Raw genomic sequence first — 15,169 nt, forward strand, 5'->3', positions numbered from 1 at the left:
TGGTGTGTGCCGACAGCACGCAGGGCAGGCTTCAGGACGTGGGCGTCAGACCTCCGGAAGCTGGGACACTGCAGTCTCTGGGGACCTCGCTCCCCAGGGTGAAGGGCGCACCCTCGAGCCAACAGCGCCGGGAGGCAGCGCCCCGGCTCGTTCGCCCACTGCTCCGGGCGCGGAGGAGGGCATTCAGGTAAAAAGCGAGAAAGAAAGGTGCATCTGCCAGAACGACAATGATACTCTGTATTCAATGAAAATTAGTAAAAATATTTTATTGAATTTCAGGACTCAGTAATTTTTAAAATTTCCAATCTTTGCACACAAACCACCACTCTGCTTTCTAACAGTGGAAGTCAGAACTCCAGGTCTGCCATGTGTCTCCTGTGCACAGCGTGGAGACCGAGCCGGCACACGTGGCGCACGCCTGGCGGCTGGACTGTGGCTCAGGCACAGCTGCTCTGGTTCTAGTCCCTGAGGGAGCTCAGAGGTTCGGCAAGACTGAGACAGACGGACGCCGAGGACCCCCGGCAGGGGCCAGGGAGTGGACTGCGGTCGGGGCGGGGGCTGCAGCCACACGGGCGACCCTGCTGGGAGGGGGCTCAGCGCTAAGTGCACAGGTGAAACACGGCGCCTTGGAGGGAGACGGAAACCGGGCCAGGCGGCTCCTAACCGCGGCCGTGTTTCCGCCCTCTCCTGCCGTCCTGACGCCTGCTGGTGAGCGTGGCAGCGGGAGCAGGGAGCGTGCGTGCCTCTCGCTGGCGCGGAGAGCGGGTGCTTTTCCTTTAGAACTGGAGCTGGTGTTTCCTTACCTTCGATCCCAAAGGAACTCTTCCAGACCCTCAAGGTTGTGTTTTAGGCTCAGCAGCAAGCAGCTCATAGGCTGAGCCCGCGCTGGGGGCACCGCCCGGGTCTCCGGTGGCACCACACACAGGGCGGGACGTGCCGCAGCCGTGGGGGGAGGGCCGGCTGCTGCCCTGCACCTGTGTGCGGTGACCTGGCCCCACTCCCAGGGCCGGCACAAGCCAAACCGCGAGCACCCGGGGCGTGGACGCAGCCCAGGGGCTCCCGGCCCCCAGGTCCGTGGGGTTTGGGAGGCAGACCTGGCCCCTGTCACACACGTTGTCTCATTCACAGGATGGTTTCGTTTTTATTTTTAAATGGCTGAGTTATGAATCCAGCTAGTGTGCAGTAATTTCAGAATTTTTAATATGCAGTATCTGCAGTAACATTGTGACAGCTCCAGACTGTGGATTGACACACAATACTTAGAACAGATTTATATTTGGTCTTTATGTAAATAATAAATGTTTAAAAATTGCCTAAATATACCATTCTGAGCTGTTTCATTCCACCAGGAAAATACAGGTATTTTTTTTCCTCTTTAAAAAAAAAATTTAAATACCAAAATAACTACATTTCAATAAATAACGTTATGATGATGACATTTAAAAGCTCACACTAAGGCTGAAGCCCTCCTGTTGGCTGCTCGGCCCTGCCCCTGGAGCCCCTGGAGCCCCTGGAGCCCCTGGGGAGGCGCTTCCTTCCCGACGGGGCCGGGCCCCTCAGCCCCTCGCCCCCGGCTCCGTGCCCCTTCTGGAGGACACGCGGCGACATCCAGCTGACCCAAGGCGGCCTCTGCGTGTCCAGCACCCCTCCGAGGCTGCGTGCTCCTAGGACCCTCGTGGTAACCAGAGCGACGGGGCCGTGAGCACACCTGGGCCCCAGAGCCCCCGAGGAGTGCGGCCTTGGCCGGGGAGGGCCCTGCTGTTCACCGAACACAACGCTGCAGAGACTGGTTTTACTCAGTGGGAAATTATGCCAGGGACAAAGTCAACATAAAGAAACAAGTAACAAACCAGCCAGGAAGGAACAGGAGGAGCAGACACGTCCTGGCCGGCCTCGCCGTCGCCGCTCCTCCCTGGGTTCTCTGGTCACATGCAGCCGCGGCGTCTGTCCGTCTGTCCGTCCGACACGGGCTCTCGGCAGAGCTCTGGAAGGGTGGCCCCGTCGGAACTCATCCCGTGGGCAGAAAACAGAAACCCACACAAGGGGGTGTGGCTCCGGAACTTCGGGTAGAAATGGAGTGCTGTGAAATGTCAGACCCGCGACTCTGTAAGGAGGGTCAACTCCAGGCCGTTCCACGTGTGGACAAAACACTGTTCTGTCTCCCAGCGCCAGCCGGCGGGTCCTGGGAGGGCAGGGGTGGCTCCCGCCCGCCCCTGGAGGAGGGCCCAGTCCTGGGAGCTCCGCGTGCACCGGGCGCGCACCGCGCCATCCTCACGGAGCCGCGCGGTCTTGGGCAGGACCCGAGTTCGCGCTCGTAGGTAAAAGCTGGGCCCAGAGGCAGCAGCCTGGCAGACGCCCGGCAGGAGACACGGTCCCGGAACCGGGCTGTGGTGTGGGTTTGTTCAATGTGACGTGTCTCTAAGGCCACCCGGGTTCTGTGTTCAGCGCTGAGTGCAGTCAACCACAGGGCCTCTACCACTGGGGAGGGTGCGCTCCGGCGGGAGGCAGCGTCTCCTTTTGGCACCAGGAAGTTGATTTCTACAGTGAGAGGCGCGCCAGCCCTAGTTCTGCAAGCCCTTCTCCCTGCCGGCCGCGGGGGGCGTGTCCACGCTCAGCGCAATGACGATGCCGTCGCCTCCGTCTTCCGTCTTGATCCGCTTCAGCTCCGGCTGCTCCGCCTGGCCGCCGTTCTGGCGCTTGGTGGGCAGGGAGGCGGAGGCGGAGGCGTGGGTCGCCAGCATGTGTAAAGGGCTCGCGGCTGCTGCTGGGAGAGAGCGCGCGTCAGACCCCATCCGGGACAGGACCCCGCCCAGCCCCAGCCCACCCCAGAGACCCCGGCGCCCGGCGGGAAGGAGAGCTGGCTCGTCCTTCGGCTTCCAGCCCCAGCCCCTGGGACGTCCCGGCTCGGAGCCCAGCCGCGGGCGGGACACCCGGGAGGCGGCCCCCGGCCTTGGGCTGTGCCCCGCCCCGCCCAGGAAGCTGGAGTCGGGAGCCGGGCGCTCCCGCGTGGCTCACCCCTCTGCACTCGAGGGGGGCGTGTGGGCCAGGAGGACCGGCTGCAGGGCACACGCTGCGCGGGGGGGCTCCCCCAGGCTCAGCACCCCAGACCTGCATGGGGAATCCAGAGGCCTGGAGTGACGACTCCAGAGAACAAGGCCGCACCACACAGGCTTCCTCGGCCCACCATAACAGCTCCCGTCACCCTCCGGCAGCCCCGTGCGCCGCCAGCCGGCTCTGACTGAGGAGCCAGCACCGGCCGGGGGTTCAAGTCCTCGCACCCAGCAGGAGAGGCAGGGGCTACACTGTGGCGGCAGCATCCCAAGTGAGCACCGGCTCAAGTCCCAGCTGCTCCTCTTCTGATCCCGCTCTCTGCTGTGCCCGGGAGGGCAGTGGAGGATGCCCCAGTGCTTGGCCCCTGCACCCCATGGGCGACCCGGAGGCGGCTCGTGCTCCTGGCCCCGGATCAGCACAGCGCTGGCCGCTGCGGCCATCTGGGGAGTGAGCCAGTGGGGGAAGGCCTCCCTGCCTGTCTCCCTCTGCAACTCTACCTCTCACACGAATAAGGAAAATCTTTAAGAAAGAAAATGAAGAGCCTCCGCCAGCACCCCACGCGGGCACCAGTTCCAGTCCGGCCGCTCCTCTTCCCACCCAGCCCCCGGCCAATGCGCCTGGGGAGGCGGCGGGAGGCGGCCCAGGTGCTTGGGCCCTGCACCCATGAGGGAGACCCGGAAGAAGCTCCTGGCTTCGGGTCGGCCCAGCCCCGCTCACTGTGGCGATGAGGAGCGAACCAAGCAGATGGGAAAGCTGTCACTCTGTCTCACATAAAATAAATCTTAAAAAAAAGTAGGCTCTTCCCCTGAGGTCGCGGTCACTGGGCGGAGGCTCCCGGCTTTGTCCCCGGGCGGCAGGCGGAGGCTCCCTGGGCCCGGCCCCCGCTCAAGAAAAACCAAGTAGAGAAAATATCGCGACAGCAGTGACCCGCACAGCGACACATACAGGTCAAGGCTGCTGTTCTGAACGTCTCAGAAGTCCCCAAGGATGCCGCGTGTGAAAGCGACGTCTACAGTCTCATCTAGCAAACTGAAAATAACCACAAAAAAGGGGGTGGGGCGGAGGCTGTCCACCTTCAAGGAGAATGAGTGACTCAGGACCTCAGCAAGTCCCGGCCAACCTGCCGGCTCGCGCCTTCCAGCAAACACCCTCACGGGCTCCCGCGAATCGGAAGCAGAGGAAATCCTTCCTGACTCCGCTCCGAAGACAGCCTCACCCTGACCCCAGAGCCGAGGGTGCCACAGAGGAAAACCACAGGCGCGTCCCTGCGAACACAGACCCCATGTCCAAACACCAGCAAACCACAGAAGGGAAGACCACGGGCCAGGGCCAGCGCTGTGCACAGCTGGCAGCCCACGGGAGCTGAGGTTCAAGTCCCGGCTGCTCCACTTCCAATCCAGCTCCCTGGTAACGCACCGGGAAAGCAGCAGCAGACGGCCGAGTGCTCGGGCCCTGCACCCTTGTGGGAGACCCGGACGGAGTTCCAGGTTCCCGGCTTTGACCTGGTCCAGCCATGGCCGTTGTAGCCACTTTGGGGACAAGCCAGGAGATGAAGAGCTCTCCCTAACACTGCCTTTCAAATAAATAAAAAATCTTTAAGACAACAACAAAGACCACAGGCTAACGCTCCATGAGTACCGGTGCAGACCTGGCCAGGACACTGGCCCGACACGCTGTGCAGCGTTAAAGCACCACACACCACGGCCACACGGGGCTATCCCGAGTGCAAGGTTGGTCACACAGGAAACCGACCAGCGGGACAGAGTGCACCAGCAAGCGGGAGGCGATGCCGCCTCCTCACGGGGAGCAAAACCCAAGCCCAGACGAGGCGAACCCTCAGCGCGGCACAGCCCCAGCAGAGCGCGGCACCAGCACCAAGACAGGACGTCCGAAGGGGAAGGAAACGTCGTCCCACATCAGAAAATCCTGCTGATGACGCTCGTGCACGAAGACACGCAAATGGAAACGAGAAAGAAAAAGCCCGTTACAGGCCGGCGCCGCGGCTCACTAGGCTAATCCTGCGCCGAGCGGCGCCGGCACACCGGGTTCTAGTCCCAGTCGGGGCGCCGGATTCTGTCCCGGTTGCCCCTCTTCCAGGCCAGCCCTCTGCTGTGGCCCGGGAGTGCAGTGGAGGATGGCCCAGGTGCTTGGGCCCTGCACCCCATGGGAGACCAGGAAAAGCACCTGGCTCCTGGCTCCTGCCATCGGATCAGCGCGGTGCGCCGGCCGCGGCGGCCACTGGAGGGTGAACCAACGGCAAAAGGAAAACCTTTCTCTCTGTCTCTCTCTCTCACTGTCCACTCTGCCTGTCAAAAAAATAAAAAAAAAAATTAAAAATTAAAAAAGAAAAAAGAAAAAGCCCGTTACAGCTGATACATGAACTCAGCAGGGTCAAGACAGTGAGCAAACATCAGCTGTGTATCTACACTGTGGCAACGGAAAATTAAAAAAGGGAATTAGGAAACGATTCTATTAAAAAAAACTACTTAGAATTTTTATTTTTCGTTTGACAGGCCAAGGGAAGCAGAGCTGCAGAACCTGGCCCCTGGCTCATGCTCCAAGTGTCCCCAGCGGCCAGGATGCAGCCAGGAGCTGGGTCTCCATCCAGGGCTCCCACGTGGGTGGCCCGGACCCAACCACCGGTGCCGTCACTGCTGCCTCCCGGCCTACCGGCGGGTGTGCACTAGCAAGAAGCTGGAATTAGGAGCGGGGCCAGGACTCGAACCAGGCGCTCGGACAGGCCGTGTGGGCATCCCAGGAAGCACCTTAACCGCCAGACCGAATGGCAGCTGTGAAGACCCGGAACCAACCACGATGTGTGTGCAGACACATGGCCTGCCGCTGCCAGACAGCAGCCCTCGGCTGGCCTTCAGCGCAGCTGCTGTCCACACCCCGGCGCTCTGTGTGCAGAAGCAGAAAAGCCGAGCCGCAAGGGGCCTGGAGTCACCAGATGCACCGTGGAAAGGGGGCAGACCTGGCGGGCTCCGCACTTCCCGGGTCCAGGAGCTCCAGCGAGCTCAGGGACAGACACAGCAGGCCGTGGGAAGGCCGCGAGGACAGCTGTGCGAGCACGTGGCCGACTGACCGTCACCAAGGCAGGCCCGTCACACCTACGTGCCAAGAACGGAAGGGTCCCGGCCTCACACGGCATGCAGAGGGTTAAGCGCTAGGGATTTAACCGAGTTCTTAGCGCAAGTGTTCACGTTCTTGGATCTGTCAGTGGTCTCTTACATAGGAGACAAAACACAGGAAGTCAAAAGAAAAAAATCGATAAATGTGGACTTTACCACATTAAACACTTGTGCAAACACCATCAAGAAACTGAAAAGGGTAACCCACAAACCCACAGACGGGAGACAACACCTCCCGGGCAGGGTCTGAGAGCGGACGGGCATCCGGAACGGAAACCAGCGCCAGCGGCCAGCAGCTCGGAATCCGGGGCAGCAGCTGCACAGACCCCGCCACACCAGCACCGCCCATCGCCAGCCCGGGCAACCCTCCAGGCACCCACCTCACCACGGCCACGGCCACGGCCACAAGAGGCGCTGCTGGCCAGCGTGGGAGGCGGCTCCCGGCTGGCGCGAGCACGCTGGCGACTCCTGAATACTTTGAGCACAGACTCGCACAGCCACCGGGTTCCAAGCCTGGGTGTGCGCCCAGAAGCAGAAACGGGGCTCAGACACACGAGTCGTCACCGCTGGCTCGGACGGCCGGGAGCACAGGGGCGTGTCGCCGCGCCTGCGCAGGGAGCAACATCTGACCACGGAGGATCCGGCCTGACACAGCATGGGTGAGGCCTGGGAGGCCCCACGCTGCCGCCCGCACAGGCATGCGGGGTCCCAAACACGTCAGGGACACAGAGCCACCCCGCGGCTGCCAGACCCGGCTGAACGGAGGATGAGGAGACGTTGTGAACCAGGTGAGAGGTGGCGGCTTCCACACCGAGAGTTTGTTTAACGCTCAACTGCACACTTCAGGATGGTGCAGGCTTTCTACTGTGCATATTTTAACACAATCATTACAAGCAGCATCAGTTACTGAGCTTGAGACACTTGGTATAAAGGAATTATTAAATTTAAAACTGTAATAGCAAGATCCTTGTCGATTAGAGATACACAATGAGGGGCCAGCACTGTGGCCTATCGGGTAAGGGCACCGCCTGCAGCGCCGGCATCCCACAGGCGCCAGTTTGAGTCCTGGCTGCTGCACCTCTGACCCAGCTCTCTGTGGCCTGGGAAAGCAGAGGAAGATGCCCACGTCCTTGGGCCCCTGCACCTGCACAGGAGACCTGGAAGAAGCTCCTGGCTCAGCTCCGGCCGCTGCGGCCAATTGAGGAGTGAGGCGGCGGATGGAAGACCTCCCTGCCTCTTCCTCTCTCCGTCTGCGACTCCCTCTCAGGAAGTAAATCTTTAAAGAAAAGAAAGCCCACACAGCTCTACCCAGGACTCCAGGCTGCGAGGAGGAGCCTGAGACAAGTGACAAAGGCGGTGTGGAACTGGCCCAGGAGACCCAGCAGCTAAGGAGAAAGGCAGCTTCCACAGAGCTCGCGAGTGGGTGCTGAGAGCCAGACCAAACCAGTTTCTGTGGAGAGTTTTCCAGCAAAGACAAAACAAACGAGCGAGCCCAGGAGAGAGAGGAAAGCGCCGACTCTCGGCACGCGGCAGGCAGGCTCCGGGCGCCGACACCAGGGCCGCTGTCCCGGCAGAGCGGTGATGGCGAGTGGACACGGCTAACAGGTGCTTTTCTCTAAGCCTTGTATTCAACATCTTCAGTGACGTTTCACCTCTGGGTTGTCTAGACAGTTACTCTGGCTTTGATCAGCTTTGAGTTGTACCAACAGATAAGTCAATCCTTTCATTCACACGCCATCTTTGTATCTTGCTGTCGGAGAGGAGGATGTGGGCTCGCCCAAGCTCAGCTCTCCGGCCCAGCAGTGCCGCTGTGTGGGTCCCCACACACGGCCGTGTGCGAAGCCCCACCGTCCAGTTGAAAAACGTACCGGCCACAGTCCACAGTAGAGGACACACCCCTTCCCTATATGGGTAATGCAAACTTTTAGATGCCAACTCACCGTTGTTCACCTGGCCGTGGACCGCCGTGGGGAGCGGGACCACGTGTGTCCCATTCTGCGTGACCGTTTTGATCGGCAGCTGGTGTTGCCCGAGAGGAGCCTGCTGTAGGAGGGTGACGGTCTGCACGGGCGCGGCCTGCGGCGTCTGCGCGATGCGGCCGGCGGAGCCCAGCGCGGCGTGGCTGATGGCGGGAAGGGGCTCTACTTTCACTGCAATTCAGAGAGGAGGAGGAGAAATGGCACAGCGGACACCAGTGGGAGTCGGCGACACCAGCTCCGCCGGCCTGCAGTCAGACGCAGACAGCTGCTGGGCGTGCTTACTGAGCGCCTCCCACCAAGGGAAGGCCGCAGAGGGGGCCGGCGCGCCCGCGCCCTCACCTTTCGCCTCGCCGTGGTCTCCGTTCTCCTGCGGCTCTGCTTGAGGAGGAGCCAGCACAGCTGCCTGAGTGACCACAGCCTGCCCAGCGACAGTGTGTGTGCTCGCCGGGGCCAGCGCAGCCACACTGGTGACGGACACCGCGGGGATCTGGTGCACGACGTGAACCGTCTGCACGACGGGCGGCTGGGAGGGGGAGGTGGTCACCGGGGCGGCCACGGTGTAGGTGACAGGCTTGACCGCCTGCGGCAGCTGCCGCTGCACGGTGATCAGGACCGGCTGGCTGGACAGAGGTGAGCCTGTGGAGGAGGCGAGAGCAGGCCTGAGGCACACCCGTGCTTCGCTCTGCTGGCGCCCTACACCGAGCACGGAGCAGCACGCGCGTTCCCACGGGAGCACGGAGACCGCCCCGGGGCAGCTTGTCATGGTGACGAGGAGGGAGCGCGGTGTCCCAGTAGGGACACTTCCGTCCTCCTCTCAGCGTTCTGAGAACAGCTCTTCCCCAAGCTCTCTCCTCAGCAAGAAAACACGGCCGGGCCAGATCTCCCGGAGCCGGGTGCTCACAGCTCCCCCCAACCCTACCCCCCGGGTCAGGTCGCAGGCCGAGAAGGACAGCTGTCTGTGCCCCTGCCTGGGCCAGCGTGGCTGCCAATTCCACCAAGGGACCAAAATGCGCATTCTGCCGACTCGACTGGACACATCTGTACAGTACGTGCGTTTTAACGCGATCCTGAGGGCGCACTTTATCCCACAACCCACGATGTGAGCCTCCAAGGACACGGCCGCGGTCACCTGTGCTTGCTCCCAGCGTGTCCAGTCTAGCGCACCGCCCTCGGGGCTCTGCATGGCGCGGCTGAGACGAAGGCTAGAGTTCCCCAGGCCGGTGCCGTGCAGCAGCGAGGCGGGACGAGGCCCCAGCTACAGAGCCACCTGAAGCCCAGGCGCTTCTGTGCTGAGCTCACGTCCCGGCCCGTGTGTCTCACCAGTGTCACCCCCTCCCGTGTTCTCACCTGGCGTGTCACTTCCTCTCCTGTGTTCTCACCTGGTGCACTCTGGGCAAACCGGGCTTCCTGGATGACGGCGAGTTTGGGCTGGGAGGTGCCGGGCTCAGGCTCCAGGGGGGCCGGCGAGCCTTCCCTTGACAGGCTCTCGGGGGTCTGGGCGCCGCTGGAGTGGGCAGACAGCACTCCAGCGTGGTTGGGGGAGGCCGGTGCACTCCTGTCACCGAGAAGACACGGCTGTCAGGGCGGTGCTCAGGGAGTGTGCTGTTTAGTGCGTGCGCTCTGCGCACAGGGTCTCTGCTGACACGTCCCTCCACGCCCCTGGCCCCGTGGGCAGGCGGGCAGCAGGAGCAGTGTGGCCGGTGCCTTGGGTTACACACCCTTCTCCTGTGATTAAACACTACTTATTTATGAAGCTAAAAACACGTCATCAGGCAACTGACACTGAACAAGTCAATCTCACTTTCCACCTGCACAGGAAGAGAGAACACCCTCATCCTGCTCCCGCCCCGCCCCGCCCGCCAGGAGGGGTCAGGCACACAGGTGACAATCGGGGCCGCGTGCGCCTCGACCCTCACCTGGAGGACAGCGGTCCCAGCGGCGTCCGGAAGCAGGGCACGCCGCGCGGCCGCCTCTTCCGGAAGGCCTGCTCCACCAGCTTGCTCTCGGAGGCGGGGTCTATCCTCCAGAAGGAGCCTTTGCCAGGCTCTTCCTGGGAACGCGGCACTTTGATGAAATAGCGATTCAGAGAGAGATTGTGGCGAATCGAATTCTAGGAAATAACAGAGCAGGAGCACGTGATTCTGGGCCCCAGCTCCAGTGCCCTGCACAGCAGAGCCTCAGCTGTTCGGCACCGGGGCCGAGCAGGCAGGTGCGACCGGGGGCTGAGAAAGGACGCGGCACAGGCAGGGAGGACAGCACGCTGGGGACAGGACAGGCCCACTCTGTCTGCCTCGGGCGGGGACAGCTCTCCCTCTGGGGAGCCAGAGCTGGTAAGACACTCCGTGGAGACACTTTTTTATACAGAATTAGCTTACAGGGTCGGTCGGACCACCCAAAGGGCAGCTCAGGAGAAAGCATCTGGCGAAGGCCAAGCAGAAAAGCTGGAACTCCTAACACCCCCCGTTCCACGCGGAGAGCGCCCGCCCGCCCGGCAAGGTGCCCGTAGGTTCTATTCGCTCTTCACCACAGCACGTAAAGCACGTCAGTATTTCACGCCTTTTTGTTAATGAATGAATGTTGAAATCAACCACTGAAGTTTTGCAATGAGAGTAAAGCCAAAATGAAGTGAGGCCTACCCAGCACCCCCTCCCAATCCTGCGGCTATCCCCTCTTAACAGAGCTGACAGCCACAGCCTGGAGGCGGCTGGGACACCGCCCAGGACACCGCACACGGTGCCTCTGACCCTGCACACTCGACGACCGCCGGGGCAGGCCGGGCCGTGTCGGGGCGAGACCTGGCGTCTTTGGGGGACCAGACACCTGCCAGGATACTTCACCGCTAAGAGTCTCATGTCACCGAGCTGGGAAAGCAGAGATGTCCCCGTGCCAGCAGTGCAGCCTGGAGGAGGCGGCAGCAGCCCCAGGGGCCGGCGTCCGGCACAGTGGCTGCCTGGCCCTCCGTGCTGGCTCCCTGCCCGCGCACACGCTGGGAGGCGGCAGGGACGGCCCAAGTGCTCGGGCCCCTGCCACTCCCATCAGAGACCCGGATGGAGTTCTGAGCTCCTGGCTTTGGCCTGGCCCAGCACTGGCTGTTGTGGGCATTTGGAGAGTGAACAAGTAGATATATATCTGCCTTACAGATAAATAAAAAATTTTAAAATAATGAAAAGGAAAAGCAAATCCAGAAAATGATAATACAGGCTGAGTGCCCCTAATCAAAATGCTCCAGAATCCAAAACTCTCTGGGCGCGGGCACAACGCTGCGGGGGAGACACGGCGGAGAGCGCCACACCTGACCTCGCTGGCACAGCGCTGCGGGGGAGACACGGCGGAGTGCGCCACACCTGACCTCGCAGGCACAGCGCTGCGGGGGAGATGGAGGAGAGCCAACAAGACCACAAAACACAACACTCTGGGCCAGTGCTGTGGACACCAGCACCCCAGGAGCGTTGGTTCAAGGCCATTGCTGCACTTCCATTCCCGCTCACCGCTGATGGCTTGGAAAGGCAGGTAGAGGACGGCCCAAGTGCCTGGGCCTCTGCACCCACGTGGGAGACCTGGATGGAGCCCCTGACTCCTGCTTTCAACCAGGCTCAGCCCCGGCTGCCGCGGCCATTTGCAGAAAGAATCAGCGGATTAAAGATCCCTCTCCTTCTCTCCCTCCCTCCCTCCCCACCATAACTCTGCCTTTCAAACAAACAGATTAATAAATATCTTTACCAGAGAGAGAGAGAGAGAACGACGTTTAATAGAGACACAAACAGAATGATGTAACTACACGTCTTGGCTAACTGAAGGGCCTCGTGCTTTGATCAGGTAAGGATGCCTGTCCCTCTCCTCGGCTGCTACGTGGAACCACTGACTGGACACCAGTGATTTAGAGATCAGAGACCGAAGTCCTGGAGCTGGCTCTGCGGTGCACCCGCAGGGCGCCTGTCAGGAACCACAGCCTGGCATCACACCAGGCACGTGAGGCACGGATGAGGGCTCTTCACCACTAGGCTACCCACAGGAACCAGCTGGAAAGCTGCTATGAGAAGGAACCACGCCAGGCGCAGGGAAGAAGGCCCAGGGTGAGAGCTCTGGGAGACAGGCAGGTGTGTACACCCCTCCCCCGTGGTCCGTCAGACGCTGTCACAAAAAATCATCCTGGGAGGGGTCACAGCACGAAACCACAGGTCATTCTGGCACAGAACACAGCCAAGGTTCAGCTGCTGCCTGCGACACCAGCACTCCTTCCCGGAGCGCTGCTTCAAGTCCTGCCTGCTCCACCTGGGAGCCGGCTCCCTGCTACCGAGCTGGGAAGGCAGCAGAGGATGGCCGCGTGCTGGGACTCTGTCACCCACATCGGAGACCAGATGGGTTCTAGGCTCCAGGCTTCAGCCTCTTGTTCAGCTCTTGCTTTGCTTGAAAAGCAGGCTCATGGGGCGGTGGGAGCAGCTCGGCCTGCAAGCGAGCACGGCTGCTGCAGCCACCTGGGAAGTGACCCAGCGGCTGGAAGACGTCTCTGTCTCCTCTAGTATCCTGCCTTTCAAACAGACGAAGAAGAAGGCCGGCGCCGCGGCTCACGAGGCTCATCCTCCGCCTGCGGCGCTGACACCCCGAGTTCTAGTCCCGGTTGCTCCTCTTCCAGGCCAGCTCTCTGCTGTGGCCCGGGAAGGCAGTGGAGGATGGCCCGTGCTTGGGTCCTGCACCCGCATGGGAGACCAGAAGCACCTGGCTCCTGCCTTCAGATCGGTGCAGTGCTGGCCTTGGTGGCCATTTGGGGGGTGAACCAACGGAAGGATGACCTCTCTGTCTCTCTTACTGTCTACTGCCTGTCAAAAAATAAATTAATTAATTTAAAAAAAAGATAAATAAGGGAGAGGAAGAGCGGAAAAGGAAAGAAAAGAAAAATACAGCCAAAGAGAAGAAACTTGCACCCTTCCAGGCAAAGCTGTATGAATCATCTTGTTTTGTTTTTGAAAAGATTTATCTGAAAGGCAGACTGATGGGGGAAAGGCAGTCAGATCTTCCATCTGCCGGCTCACTCTAAAACGCCTACAGCTGAGGATGCGCCAGGCTGCAGCCAGGAGCCCAGGAGCCCCGCCAGGTCTCCCACATGGATGTCGAGAGGCCCAAGCACTTGGGTCACTGCCCACTGCCTCCCAGGGTGCATCAGCAGGGAGCTGGAGGGACTCAGACACTCCAGCATAGGAGGTGGGCATCTCCAAAGGTGGCTTAACCCACGGTGCCACCACGCCTGCCCCAGAGCCGGCTCTGCAGGCCCTGGTTACTCAAAGAGTAAAAACCCTGACCCACATTTCTGCTCTCTGTTACCATGTTTTTAATAATCTGGTTTTCAAATTCACCCTTCCTCACCATCGTACCAGGGAGCTACACGGCTCATCCAGTCAACGCCCAGACACAAAGAGAACCCGCAGCACCCTGGGTACAACTCTTGCAGCAGACGCAGACCAAGGCGGGAGCGCGAGGCGAGGGGGGCCAGAGTGAAAGCACCCCTGCGGGTGCTCGCCGCTGGCTGCTCGGAGCAAGTGCGTCCACACCAGGGCCCCAGGGGCCGCAGGGGCGCCGCGGGCTGGCTTTTCTTCTTCACTCTGCGTCCGCACGAGGAGCTGGGCAGCGCGCGGCAGCCTCCCACCCTCCAGTCCCCACGCCTTCCTCCTGCTGGGCCGCCTCGCCCCACGCCTGCGTTCCACGGAGCAGCTCTGGCGTCTGTCCGACGTGCAAGAGAAACACAGCCAACGGGGACAGGTTACCTGCCAGCCCTTGTCCGCAGTCCTGTAGTAGGGGTAATTCTTTGTGATGTGGGTGTAGATTCCATTGAGGGTGAGCTGCTTATCGGGAGCCATGGTGATCGCTTGCACTATCAGCTGTGCATAGGAATAAGGTGGCTTTGAGTCATCCTGCGTCAGACAAAAAGTATTGATGCTGTCACAGCTGTTTACTCAAATCCAGAATTCCTGGTGGTTTAAGTAAGTAAAACCAAGCATTATCAGAAGAAAAGTAACAGAATTTGGAAAACTTGGAGGACACAAACGGACAAGTTAGAGCAGCATGAAAAAGAATAGTAGAAGTTATGTAAGGAGAAAATCCAAAAGGCACAAGGTAAGAACTGCGAAAGCTGCTGGACCCAGTGGAGTCTGCGGGTGCGCACTGCCGCAGAGTTCTGCGTGCAGCCAGGCACCCGGCAGCGACCTCGTGGGAACCTTGCGGGCACGAGAGGTGAGAGTGCCGGCAGCAGCACCACTGCCCGAACGCCGTCCCCCAAGGTGGCGGCACAGCCGTGCACGCAACAGCAGATGCTGTCGGGCCACTGGCACCCTGGTCCCAGCTCACCCAAGTTCACGAGCAAGTTGCTCATCACTGAAACAGCTCGAAATCGCAGGAGCCCTGGGGCAGGCCGCCATCTTGGAGTAGATTCTGGAAATAACCCACCCACGGCAGTGACAGCAACACCCAGAGCCCAGTGACAACAGCAACTTGCAGAAGCAAGCTCTCCCTGAGGCTACTCACACAGTTCACAAGTGAGCAGCTACAGACCGTGCTCAGGGATAAAGCCGGAGTGAGAGGCGGGAACGGTCCAGGGGCCCCGGGTCAGTGCTCAGGTTGAGGGCTGCGGTCGGCACACGGGTGCTGCTCTTCCCACCTCTAGCCCTGCATCCACGGAGGGACCAGCAGAGCCGCACTCCTTGCGCCCGGGTGCCTGACCCGGGAGAAGCCTTGGTCACTGTGCTTTTGTGACCGGTCTAATTCCTCGCGGCCTTTTCCCAGGTAATTCTGATAACACTTCATTTAAGATTATCTGACACAGAAATGCTCCTGACCAATCCGCTGTCTGTGGAGCAGTGCACAGCCAGTGCTGGAGAGGCAGCTTCCACGTGGCCTCCGTGTCTCAGGAGGCCATCGTCATGCCCAACCTGGCGGTCACGTTCCACCGTCTAGGAAGGCTCCTGAGACCACGTCGTCAGGGCTGCCCACGCTGCACGGAGAGCAGGGCACTCACAG

General features: G+C 60.8%; 1 protein-coding gene across 2 annotated transcripts in view; it reads right to left on the reverse strand.

The window, feature by feature from the left end:
- Nucleotides 1-240: 240 nt before the first annotated feature.
- FOXK2 (forkhead box K2) overlaps nucleotides 241-15,169 on the reverse strand; it is a 62,514-nt gene continuing 47,585 nt past the window's right edge. The window contains exons 4-9 of one of the 2 annotated variants that reach the window (XM_051838822.2): nucleotides 13,921-14,067; nucleotides 10,078-10,271; nucleotides 9,541-9,716; nucleotides 8,501-8,797; nucleotides 8,123-8,332; nucleotides 241-2,761 (exon numbers count right to left, since the gene is read on the reverse strand). In XM_051838822.2, the coding sequence (XP_051694782.1) occupies nucleotides 2,562-2,761; nucleotides 8,123-8,332; nucleotides 8,501-8,797; nucleotides 9,541-9,716; nucleotides 10,078-10,271; nucleotides 13,921-14,067 (1,224 nt within the window). In that variant the 3' untranslated portion in view covers nucleotides 241-2,561. Of the gene's footprint in view, nucleotides 2,765-8,122; nucleotides 8,333-8,500; nucleotides 8,798-9,540; nucleotides 9,717-10,077; nucleotides 10,272-13,920; nucleotides 14,068-15,169 lie in introns of both variants that reach the window. The other variant, XM_051838821.2, reaches the window with a different exon arrangement.

The sequence above is a fragment of the Oryctolagus cuniculus genome, chromosome 17, assembly GCF_964237555.1.
Source record: "Oryctolagus cuniculus chromosome 17, mOryCun1.1, whole genome shotgun sequence".
In the NCBI taxonomy this organism is placed as follows: domain Eukaryota; kingdom Metazoa; phylum Chordata; class Mammalia; order Lagomorpha; family Leporidae; genus Oryctolagus; species Oryctolagus cuniculus.